At 49.1% G+C, this 12,660-nt stretch overlaps 1 protein-coding gene and 1 pseudogene across 1 annotated transcript; one reads left to right on the top strand and one right to left on the bottom strand.

Moving 5' to 3' along the window:
- Window positions 1–11,033: 11,033 nt before the first annotated feature.
- LOC127198982 (histone H2A type 2-A) lies at window positions 11,034–11,473 on the bottom strand. The gene has a single exon (XM_051156892.1). The coding sequence runs from the start codon at window positions 11,439–11,441 to the stop codon at window positions 11,049–11,051; it is 393 nt and encodes a 130-aa protein (XP_051012849.1). The 5' UTR covers window positions 11,442–11,473; the 3' UTR covers window positions 11,034–11,048.
- Window positions 11,474–11,775: 302 nt separating this feature from the next.
- Window positions 11,776–12,158, top strand: LOC127198984 (histone H2B type 1-K-like; annotated as a pseudogene).
- Window positions 12,159–12,660: the final 502 nt, after the last annotated feature.

Raw genomic sequence — 12,660 nt, forward strand, 5'->3', positions numbered from 1 at the left:
TACTTGTGCGTCTTAAATCTATTTTTTGTGGTTTTTGCGTGCCTGTCTTTACGATAGTTCTATATGTATTGTTTGTTTGTTTTTTGTTTTGTGCTGTGGTTTGGGGTTGTGATTATCTGTTTGTTTTTGGTTTTTGGTTCTCACCATATTTATCTTTGTACCAAACACCCCCCCAACATCAGCCATCCAATGGGCAATAAATTGAAATGCAATTGATTTTGCCTTTATTTTTCTCCCTTCTCTCGTCGGCATGCCCCACCTCGACCCACATCCATTCGCCCCCCTCACAGCCCCAGGTCTTTTTTCTCTCGTAGTCTCTCATCTACCACTAATATCTTCCTTTTGTATGCTAGCTCAATCCTCACCTATATGATGATGCACCCATCCAACTCATTCCCCATTAGTACTGTGTTGTTTTGTGGAAACTCTACGTAGCGCGCAGATCGCCGCCATACTCTCTCACGCCAGTGTAGGCGTCGACATTTTGGCGCACACTCTCTCATTCCACCCTCTTCTGTTTCTTTTTACTTTTTTCATGTTTTCACTCCATCGCGACTCTCACTCTCTCGGTGTCAGGAACGTCTCTTCACCTCCCTTTAGCAACCATCCACTGTCGAATTCTCCTCGATTTCCCTCCAACGTTCTTATCACCTGCGTCTTGTACATTTTTACTGCGATTTACATTAGGAGGACATGCCGCAAAAATGGACTAACAGGACACTGATGCCAGAGACCTCTGCAATGAGACCAAACAACACGGCTCTGCGCAGACAACTGTATATGATTCATCTGACGGCTAACTTCACGTGTGTAAAAATTCCACTATTTGGCCTACTTACTGGTCTACTTGATAAATCACTCCATAGTCCAACAACCGGGTTTTATGGGCTCCTTACCTGCTGTTGCCGTACTTCGTCTGTATGGTGTCTTTTCTTGGTTAGGTTCTTTGTCCACGTAAGTAGTCGTTTTTCATACCCCCCGACACCAATACTTTACAAACCCTGGGTTTATTTTCTTTTCTTCTTTGTCATACGATCTTTCCTTAATCCCCTCCCCTATACATTTACTCCTCCTCTATAATATCCCACCTCCCCCCTCCTCTCTCCACCTTCGAAAACACGGTCTACTCTCACGCCTCGACCCACATCTTATATCTATTTACATCGCCCGCAACGTCAATAATCAGGAAAAACAACCAAACAACGAAACCAAAACACACAAACCGAAAAGACAGACAAACCGCAAGAACACCCCCTCTAACGAGATCGTGCCACATCATGAAACCCACCCTCTCACAGGTACTATCACAGCCATGACCTCCCGTCTAACCTCATCCTCCCCACCGCCCAAATACGATGCCGCAGGCGCCTTAAAACTACCTCTGTCCCGATCTCGCCCACCAAATCTCCTAACGGTTGAAGACCCTCACAGTCTCGTTTTATTTCTATAGCTTTAGTCTATCGCTATGCTTAACAAAACGGATTGGCATGGGTCGTACGTGTGACGGAAAGTCGTTATATTGCATTCGAAAAATAAAACCCCACACCAACCCCCCCACCCACCATCACACCACACAACCCACCACCACAACAAAACGCACGCCGACCACCAAACAACCAAAAAAAGACAGTCTATAACATCTACTGGCTTCTAGGGAGTCTACACACCACCCCCTCCCTACAACACCCCACCTCCTGAACTCCAACATCCCACACCACAGCCCCCCCCTGCACACCCAAACCCACACCCAAACGCAAAAAAGCCGGAGGCGTGTGGTGCACACTATACAATACTGTGCACAAAGCCCTAACCCTAACCCATCCCTTCAAAGCAAAACAAAAAGAAATGACAGAAATACTATACCGGTTCACACGCCACTTGAGCAACTTGGTGCCCAGGAGTAGAATCCAATCCCTTGAGGATGGCTGGGTTTACACGTGGAGGTGCGCATCTTAGTGTTCTGCGGTCTCAACTGAGCATCTGGGATGCTCTCTTGAGGAAAGGGGGGAAGGACGCAGTGACATGTGAGTGCGTGGTAACTCTGTTGTTCATTTTTTCTGTCTTTCTTCTTCTTTAGAAATAAAAGATTTTGTGTTATTTATTTTTGTATATAGTGCTCTGCCTGCCTTGTACAACGCAGCCAAAGGCACCAGACTCATTACAGATGGCTGTAGAAGCCACCGTGTGGGTGCTGGAATTAACTCAGAATCTGGAGGGCAAACCAGTGCTCTTAACCATATGACCATCTATCCAGAAACCCGCTGTTTTGTTTATTATAAGGTTTTGGTAAACTAGTTCTAGACATTGGGAGAACTGGGAGGGATATATAAGGGTCCTAGTTCGAATAAAGGTTATGGTATCAGGGATGAGATGGTGTGTGTTGTGTGTGTGGTGTGTGTGTGTCGTGGGTGTGTGTGTGTGGTGTTGTGTGTGTGTGTGTTGTGTGGTGCTGGTGGTGTGTGAGTGTGTGTGTCTGTGTGTGGTGTGTGTGTGTGTGTGGGGCTGTGTGTGTGTGTGGTGGTGTGTGTGTGTGGGGTTGTGTGGTGCTCTTGTGTGTGATGTGTGGTGTTCGTGGTGTGTGTGTTGTGGTGTGCTGGGGTTTGTGGTGTGGGTGTGGTGTGTGTTTGGGTGTGGTTGCTGTGTGGTGTGTGTGTGTTGTGTGCGGTGTGGTGTGGTGATCTGGGTGTGGTGTGTGTGTTTGTGTGTGGTGTGGTGTTTTGTGTGTGGTGTGTGTGTGGTGTTGTGTGTGTGTTCTGTGTGTGGCTGGTGGTGTGTGTGTGTGGTGGGTTGTGCTGTTGTCGTGGTGTGTGGTGTTGGTGTGTGTGTGTGTGTGTGTGTGTGTGTGTGTGTTTGTGTTGTGGCTGTGGTGCTGTGTGTGTGGTCGTGTGTGTGGTGGTGTGTGGTGTGTGCTGTGTGGTGTGTGTGGTTGTGTGTGTGGTTGTGTGTGTGGTGTGTTGTGTGGTGTGTGTGGTGTGTGTGTGTGCTGTGTTCGGTGTGTCGGTGTGTGTGTGTGGTGGTGTGTGTGGTGTGTTGTGTGTGTGTGTGGTGGGTGTGTCGTGTGTGTCTGTGGTGTGTGGTGTGTACGGTGTGGGTGTGTTTGGGTGTGTGTGTGTGTGGTGTGTGTGTGTGTGTGTGTGTGTGTGTGTGTGGGTGTGTGTGGGGTGTGTGTGTGTGTGGTGTGTGTGTGTGTAGTGTGTAGTATGTGTGTGTGGTGTGTGGTGTGTGTGGTGTGTTGTGTGTTGTGGTGTGTGTTCGTCGTGTGTGTGGTGTGTGTGTGTGGTGTGTGGTGTTGTGTTGTGTGTGTGTGTGGTGTGTGGTGGTGTGTGTGTGTGTGTTGGTGTGTGTGTTGGTGTGGGTGGTGGTGTGTGGTGTCGTGTTGTGGTGTGTCGCGTGTGTGGGTGTTGTGTGGTGTGTGTGTGTGTGTTCTTGTGGTTGTGTGGTGTGTGTGGTGGTGGTGGTGTGTGTGTTGTGTGTGTGTGTGTGTGGTGGTGTGTGGGTGTGGGTGTGTGTGTGTGTGTGTGTGTGTGTGTGTGTGGTGCTGTGGTGTGTGTGTGGTGTGTGTTGTGTGTGTGTGTGTGTGGTGTGTGTGGTGTTGTGTGTGTGTGTTGTGGTGTGTGTGTGTGTGGTGTGTGTGTGGTGTGTGTGTGGTGTGTGTGTGTGGTGTGTGTGGTGTGTGGTGTGTGTGGTGTGTGTGTGTGGTGTGTGTGTGGTGTGTGTGTGTGGTGTGTGTGTGTGGTGTGGGTGTGTGTGTGGTGTGTGTGTGTGGTGTGTGTGTGTGGTGGTGTGGTGCGTGTGTGTGTGTGTGTGTTGTGTGTGTGTGTGGGTGTGGTGTGGTGTGTGTGTGTGTGTGTGTGTTGGTGTGTGGTGTGTGTGGTGTGTGGGTGTGTGGTGTTGTGTGGTGTGTGTGTTGTGTGTGGTGGTGTGTGGTGTGTGGTGTGTGTGGGTGTGTGTGTGTGTGTGTGTGGTGTGTGTGTGTGTGTGTGGTGTGTGTGTGTGGTGTGGTGTGTGTGTGTGTGTGTGTGTGTGTGTGTGTGGTGTGTGGTGTGTGTGTGGTGGTGTGTGTGTGTGTGTGTGTGGTGTGTGTGTGTGTGTGGTGTGTGTGTGTGGTGTGTGTGTGTGTTGTGTGCTGTGTGTGTTGTGTGTTGGTGTGTGTGTGTGTGTGTGTCGGTGGTGTGGGGGTGTGTGTGTGTGTGTGTGTGTGTGTGGTGTTGTGTGGTGGTGTGGTGGTGTGGCTGTGTGTGTTGTGCGTGTGGTGTGGTGTGTGGTGTGTGTGTGTGTGGTGTGTGGTGTGTGTGTGCTGTGTGTCGGTGTGTGTGTAGTGTGTTGTGTGTGTGTGGTGTGTGTGTGTGTGTGTGTGGTGTGTGTGTGTGGTGTGTGTGTGTGTGGTGTGTGGTGTGTGTGTGTGGTGTGTGGTGGGGTATGAAATCACCTGAAGAGAAATCAAGTCAAAAAAGAATTGTGATGGCTAACTTTATATTTAACTGTAATCACTGTGCTTAAGGGAAGCATACAGCAGGACTGGACTTCAAGTGCGAAGGCTGCTAAGGGGTCTATTTGTTAATTGTTTGGTCTTGTGCAATTTTAACCAGACTGTGGTTCATGCAAGGTCACTAGGTTAGCGGCTGTTTCTGCTTCTGCAAACAGAAGCTTGTTTTGTTCCGGGTAACCAAGACTTTGAAAAGCAGAACGCAGCCTCGTGCTCGCACATGAATAGGTTGTAACTTCAAGTTCTTAGCCTACATAACCTTCTGACTCACAGGGCTCAGGGCTGCACTGGGGACTCCCAAGCCCAGGTGTAAGCCTGGCCCAAGCATCTGCATAAAAGCCTGGTCATTACAACTTACTAATGGTCAGACTGGCGAATCTCTGAAGGACCCCAGGCCCACTACAGAACCACACAGGAAGGACAGAAAAAAGGACGAAAATGTTTGCTTGAACAACTCCTGAGCAGTGTGTGAGGAATGCATCTGAGGCAGCCAGGGGTGTGTGGGAGGCCTCTGTGAATATTGTAAAGAATTTGAGTGAAGGCAGAACACACCACAGAGAGGCGGTTATGGATTCAAAGGCCCTGGACGGTCTCACTCACATGGCCCCGTGCTCTGTAGACTTGCTAACCCACAAGGCAGGGAGTGCTGAGAAAGCGCAGCCGTGGAGATGACCACCAGACAAGTAACCGCTCGGAAAGAGGCCTCCAGGCAGAGGCCATGGTGTCGACACTGTTCTGTATGCGTGAGGCCAAGTTCCCGGTTAGCGCGTGTAGGTGTTCAGTAAGATATGTCAGGGGAAACACCTTGCATGTGGCGGCATGGGGAAAGGGGAGATGACGGAGAGTCTGGGGCCAGACGGGGCAATACAGCAAGACCCGCCTTAACAACCAAAAGATGTACTGGGTGGATAACTTAGCCAAGCATGATTGCAATGGGCCAACGTTATTATTACGACTACATTTGCAGAGAAAAATTTGTGGAGCTACGATGGTGTTTTTCTTCTTTGAAGGCTTAGGATACTGGATCATTTTAGCACTTCAAGAGGAAGCTTAACTTTGGGTAACCACAAATATGTAATGGCCAAAAGTCACTCAATACAAATAAATGAGTAAAAGAAGCATATTAAGTAAAGAGAAACAAATATGTCCAAATGTGCACCCACAGTCACTAATAGTTATACCACATACATACAAGTGGGCTGAGCTTGACAAGTTCAAATGGTTAATTTAATTTTTTGCTTATTCCTTTTAAAAGAAAAAAAAAAAAAAACCCTAAGCACAACCTGTGTATATAGTAAGCCTCTCATCTTTGCTTTTAATAAAATCAGAGTTGTAATAATAGCTGTTATTTGCTGAGGGGTCTGTCCTGGGCAGATGAAGGTTTTGTGAGGCCTTACGCCCTGAGAAACTACACAGACTTGTAACCTGAGGGTTGGGGTGGCCAGCACTTTATTATCTGTTCTCTGGCTTTCCTGCTCACTGGGGTATAATTCGCACACACTAAACTTAGGAATCTTAACTGTGCAGGGTAGTTTCTCTAGAAGGAGAGGAAGCCTCCAGCCTTTCAGAAGGCACCCAGGGAAGTCAATACCACTGGCCCACAGGGCACCACTATTCCAATCTCCCTCCTGTAAATGTTTATGTGTATTCAAACCTTTACTATCTTTTCATGTCTTTTTTTCCCCCCCTCTTACAACCCACCGAGTTTAATTACTATTGCAAGGATGAGGGGTTATTCACAGGGACAGGAAACGAGTCCGTGGCCCCAGAACTGAAGAAAACGTCTCTCTTCCAGCTGCCTTTGTACGCTTCTAGGTTTTTATGGCAGGAGCATCTCTCATCAGCTCCCACACTATTTTTAAGAGGCGAGGCTCTCATCCATCCCAGGTTTGCTTCAAACTTGTAGCCAAAGGGCGACTGTGAAATTCTCTTCCTTCTGCCTCCACCTCCTGTCTTGCTAACACCGCAGGAGTGAACCACCATGTCCATTTTTTGGGGTGCTAGTGCCTGGTGCATGCTAGGCAGCACTCTACCAGCTGACCTACAGTCCAGCATTTGGTGGCATTTGGAAAGTGTGGAATAAAAACAAACATCATAGGGAGAAAAAAAGCATGGATTCTCTAAAAGTATTGTTTAATTAATTTACAGGAAAATAGCTAATTGCGCAGTGTAAGCCGGGTAGAGGGAATCAGTAAATATGGGTACAAATGTGAAGAGGACATGGAGGTGAAATTAAAAAAAAAAAAAAAAAAAAAAAAAAGGCAGAGGGGCAAGTGCTGTGACTAGGATGCGAACAGAAGTAAGTGCACACTCCCAGAGTGTTCATGTGGAAGTGGGGTTGAAACCGGAAAGGTGGGGCTGGAGAGATGGCGCAGAGGTTAAGAGCATTGACTGACTGCTCTTGCAAAGGTCCTGAGTTCAATTCCCAGCAACCACAGGGTGGGTCACAACCATCTATAATGAGATCTGGTGCCCCCTTCTGGCCTGCGTGTGTACATGCGGACAGAGCATTGTGTACATAGTACGAGAGAGATGAAACCAACTGAATGGACTGCCATGCTTAGAGGGGGGAGGGGAAGGAAAGGGGGAGGGCAGGGGAGGGAGCAGACTGAATCGAGGTAGAGTACTAAGTAAATTTTTGCCTAACCAAACTTTTTGAAAAGGCACTCATCTGCCTTTGGCAAATAATCCCAGAGGTATTGAAGGAAACAAGAGGCAGCCCGTTAGTGATGGTGTACAGTTTACAAACAGCCTGTTCTGTCTGTCCTACGAAGGCTCCAGTTAAAACGCAAGGCATAGAGTCTAGCGAACAGCAAACCACTGGCCTGTGTAGACTTATCTAATAAGGTTTTGTGTGGAACTTAAAGTTTCAAAATAATTCTCTTTTATAGGTGAGGAAAGTAACGGTGGACAAGTGGCTTTATTATGCCTAATATCTGGTTAGTGAAAGGCGATGAATGACGTCATAAAGAGTATAGTCTGAGTTTGAAAAACTTGGGGTTAATGAGTGACTAGGTGATCTTCAACAAGTGCTTAACCCCACCCCCAGCCCACTCTTCTTTATCTGGCAAACAGATAAAGAAAACAGATAAAGCCCACTTTGTAGATAGCCTCTAGCATGGGGCTTATCATATTCGGGTTCAGAATTCTTCATAATATATGTCACTAATAAGAAAACCAGAGGTCGAGCTGGGCATGGTGGCGCACGTCTTTAATCCCAGCCCTCAGGAGGCAGAGACAGGCGGATCGCTGTGAGTTCGAGGCCAGCCTGGTCTACAAAGTGAGTCCAGGACAGCCAAGGCTACACAGAGAAACCCTGTCTCGAAAACAAAACAAAACAAAACAAAAAAGAAAATCAGAGGTCTGAGGAAAGGGGGTTCATTGGCCCTACAAGGTGCCAGGGAAGTGTGTGTGTGTGTGTGTGTGTGTGTGTGTGGTGTGTGTGTGTGTGTGTGTGGTGAGCGTGTGTGTGTGTGTGTGGTGTGTGTGTGTGTCCCTGATATCTGGGTTTTGTTCTCATCCCCCCAAATGTCTCAAAAGCTGACCCTGTGCCGGGCGTGGTGGCTCACGCCTTTAATCCCAGCACTCGGGAGGCAGAGGCAGGTGGATCGCTGTGAGTTCGAGGCCAGCCTGGTCTACAAAGTGAGTCCAGGATGGCCAAGGCTACACAGAGAAACCCTGTCTCGAAAAACCAAAAAAAAAAAAAAAAAAAAAAAAAAAAGTTGACCCTGTTAGAACCTGCATAGTGGTATTTGACGCTAACAGACTACCCTGGGATTTAGGAGTAGAGGGAAAGGGCAGCTACCAGAAGTAGAAACGTTTCCCACAGCAGGTTCTCCTTCTCTCAGCCTCCTGTTTCCACCGTTTTCCCTCTGAGGTTTCTCTGCGTGGCCTTGGCTGTCCTAGAATTTGCTCTGTAGACCAGGCTGGCTTCGAACTCACAGAGTTGTGCCTGTCTCTGCCTACGGAGTGACAGGCTTACAGGCACGTGCTACCACCTTGATTTGTGCTTTGTGGCTGAGTGTTTTGTCTTCCTGGCTGTGGGGCGCAGGGGTCCCCTGACACATGGGGGTGCTTAGGACTGAACCCAATGCCTCTGCAAGGGCAGCAGTGTTCTCTCTATATATATGGTCAGCACTGGAGAAACCATATTCCCACCGCAAGTGCCACCCGTGACTCTGTGAGTCAGACCCTTCCTGTAAACTTCATTCATTTTCTAAAAGGAAACAATCAGGATGGGTTAGAATGATTTTCTGAATTATATTACATTTCACTTAGGAAAGAAACACCTTCAATCTACTTTTTTTTTTTTCCCCAGCTCAAGGCTTTTAGTTCCTTTCTTTTAGTTCAAGACCGGCCCTAGTCTTGAACTCTTGGCAATCCTCATACCCCAGCCTTCTAAACACTGGGATTAGGCTTGTGACCTCACTCTGTGGCTGGATTTGGGCATTCCCCAAGCATAGAACAATATTTTCCCCAGGACTAATTTCTGCATGTGGCTATTAACTTCCTGGTGGTGGTGGTGGTGGTGGTGCAGGCTTTTAAATCCAGCACTTGGGAAGCAGAGGCAGGTGGCAGGTTCAAGGCCAGCATGATCTACAAAGCAAGTTTTAGGACAGCCAAGGCTACACAGAGAAACCTTGTCTTGTAAAAACAAACAAAAATTGACTAATTTAATTCACCCAGTTCACTAGCCTTCTGCCATTTCTAGACATGTCATCATGGACCCCTTTGTACTGGCTTTAGTGACCTGTATATTCATTGGCCAGCGGTGCTCATTGGTCAGTGGTGCTGATTGAGGGCCTAGAGATGGTTCATTAGTCAGTGAGGACCCAGGTTCCATTCCCAGCACCCACATGTTGGCTAACAGCTGTCCAGTCCCAGGGGATTTGAGGCCCTGCCCACCACCAGCACCCGGCAGAGACAAAACATCCATATACACAGATAAAAATAAACCCCAAAAGAAATGAGGGTGCGAAAGAATATTCGAAGAACCCTAAAAGATAGAACTGAACTCTATTATTTTCTCTAATAATCATCCTGCCTTCATAGGATTACCAAGCAAAGGGCGAGAGTTTTGCTGGCCACGGACGGGACACTGGGAAGACACAGGGTTTCCAGAAAGATTTTTAAAAGGTTCAGGGGTAGAGGTCGGCGTGGGGTTGGCGGGACAATCGCTCTAGCCGGTCTGCAGACAAAACTGTTCATTCGGAATATGAATCCAGTTGATGATTTATATTCTCTGGAATCTTAGGGAGGAATTCGAAGTAGACACGGGTGGGTTTATGTTAAGGAAGTAAACGGCAGTTTACGATGTAGTGTCAAAGGCAAGATTGGATCCGATCTTGGTACCCGAAAGTTTGTGGGCGCAATTCTTGGGAGAGGGCAAAGAAATGCGGAGTTCAGGCTCAGATGACGCTTGTTGAAGACAAACGAGTTAAGCATCTGGTAAGCGTTTGATCGGCAGCCTGAGCTTGTGAGGAGAATCTGGATTAGCTGTAAACCTGTCCAGAGTTTAGAGCTGGGATCAGATAGTTCGGCTGAACTCGTGGATTTGGACGGGGGAGAGGGGTGGGGTTGGAGGACGGAAGCAGAGTAAAGAAAATCGGGGATCAAAGGAGGACATCTCGAAAGCCAGGGGAACAAGTGACGTGGAGACAGACGCCTCCTAGAGGCCGAAGAGGAGGAGGCAATGTCGTCTAGCCCTGCGAGAAGCGACTCAGAGAACCAGGGATGAGGATGGGGACGCGGCGAGCCACTGACCAGGCTAAGGAACGGAAGGGAGGCGACCTCCCTAGTTTCTCCACGGAGGTTGCCTATGTGAGACGGGAAAGGTGAGACTCAGGGAATAATTTAAATCTAGAGCAGAATCCCATAATTCGGAGTGTTGCCGTTTGTGCTCTCGGGGAGTCTTTCAGATTTTCCAGCTCTAAACTGGGCAAGCAAAACAAACCCCTGTAAGTTACCACACTAAACACCTCGCGAATTCCTCTGCCTTAAAAAAAAAAAATCCTGCTATATAAATAAGGAGCTTCAGTGTGGCTTCCATCGATTGGTAAATTCCTTAAAAAAAAAAAAAAAACTTGTCATTTCCGGTACTGCAGGATGTTAAACCATTGAGTCTAGCCTTTGCTTTCCCATTGGCTCGTGGGGGGATGGGAGTTATAAATGACACCAAATATCTTCAACCTTTCCATACCGTTTTACTTGGGAGGGAAGAAAAAAAAAAAAGCAGCAGTTATTGCCTATCCCGCCATAGTGTCTGGCCGAGGCAAGGCCCGCGGTTCCCGGTGGAGCGCGCGCACCGGAGCTCAACAAGTTACTAGGAGGAATCATCATCGCGCAGGCCGTGCTGCTGCCCAAGAAGACCGAGAGCCATAAGCATGGCAAGAGCAAATAACTACTAAAACACCCCTCTTCCACTCAAAAAGGTTCTCTTAGAACCACCAAAGGGCTGGCCACAAAAGCGTGTTAGCTCTTTCCTTTGAAGACCTGGTGGCTCTGAAAAGAGCCTTTGGGGTTTGCGGGCATATATAGACACATATACACACACGGAGCCGCCTCACTTGCCCTTCGCCTTATGGTGGCTCTCGGTCTTCTTGGGCAGCAGCACGGCCTGGATGTTGGGCAGGACGCCGCCCTGCGCGATCGTCACTTTGCCCAGGAGCTTGTTGAGCTCCTCGTCGTTGCGGATGGCCAGCTGCAGGTGGCGCGGGATGATGCGCGTCTTCTTGTTGTCGCGGGCCGCGTTGCCCGCCAGCTCCAGGATCTCGGCCGTCAGGTACTCCAGCACCGCCGCCATGTACACCGGGGCGCCGGCGCCCACGCGCTCCGCGTAGTTGCCCTTGCGCAGCAGCCGGTGCACGCGCCCCACCGGGAACTGCAGGCCGGCGCGGGACGACCGCGACTTGGCCTTGGCGCGGGCCTTGCCACCTTGTTTGCCTCGGCCGGACATAACTTAGTATATGACTAGACCAGCGTTACTGAACAACTATGAAACTTGGTCAGCTCGCCTCTAAGATCTTTATAAGCGTTCCTAGGGGTGGAGTCAGGAGGGAGGTTTTCATTGGTCCTTACTGCCCCTCCCAGAGAAGTCCAATGAAATCTGAAATTTTAGAGCCTTTATTACGTAGGCTTGTACTGAAAACGCAAGTTTCGCGTATGGACCAATGGAAATGACAAGTATTTTGAGGCCCAATTTGCATAAGGTGGTTATAAAGGGCTCAGGCTTCTGGGTCCCCACTTGTTTTTCTACTCAGTAGGCCGTCCTCCAGTATTTATTTTCAGTCATGCCAGAGCCGGCCAAGTCTGCTCCGCCTCCCAAGAAGGGCTCCAAGAGGGCTGTGTCCAAGGCGCAAAAGAGAGACGGCAAGAGGCGCAAGCGCAGCCGCAAGTAGAGTTACTCCATCTCCGTGTACAAAGTGCTAAAGCAGGTGCACCCCGACACGGGCGTTTCATCCAAGGCCATGGACATCATGAGCTCGTTCATCAGTAAGATCTTCGAGCGGATCGCTAACGAGGCTTCCCGCCTGGCGCACTACAACAAGCGTGCTACCATTAGGTCGCGAGAGATCCAGACTGCAGTGCGCCTGCTGCCGCCGGGAGAACTGGCTAAGCACGCCGTGTCGGAGGGCACCAAAGCCGTCACCAAGTACACCAGCGCCAAGTAGAGGGCCCCTGGGGCCCCCAATCAGCCGGACGCTGGCCCTTTTGTTCTTTAAACCCTGTTGCAGAGGGCGCCCCCTCAAATCAGGAGAGAGCTTTGCCCACTTGCATTAGTTTCTAGTTCCTATCCCAAAGTTGCTCCATTTCATTAATTTTAAGCCTTTGCGGTTTTGAGTTCCCTTGTGGTTTGGCTGTGGAGACCCAGGCACCCTCCTTAGTTTCTCGGGGTTACTTTTAAGCTAGGGTAATGGAAGTCGGCCTCTGGGCCCGGTTTCTTCCGTGTTCTAGACTGTTGCGTCTGGGCACCTATTTATGGACTTAAAGTGAGATGGCTTCCTTTGGCGGTTAGAGAGCTCCAGGACACAGCTAAGCCTGTGTGGACGAACGCTGTGCTCCAGCCATCTCTTTACCTTCTGTGTCCTGGCTACCGGGCGGTTGCCGGTGCTTAGGGCGCTGTCCTCGCCTTTAGCTGCTTTATAAACACGAATGTTCCGCTTTGCTCTGGACTT

This window comes from Acomys russatus, chromosome 15 (genome assembly GCF_903995435.1).
Source record: "Acomys russatus chromosome 15, mAcoRus1.1, whole genome shotgun sequence".
Lineage (NCBI taxonomy): Eukaryota > Metazoa > Chordata > Mammalia > Rodentia > Muridae > Acomys > Acomys russatus.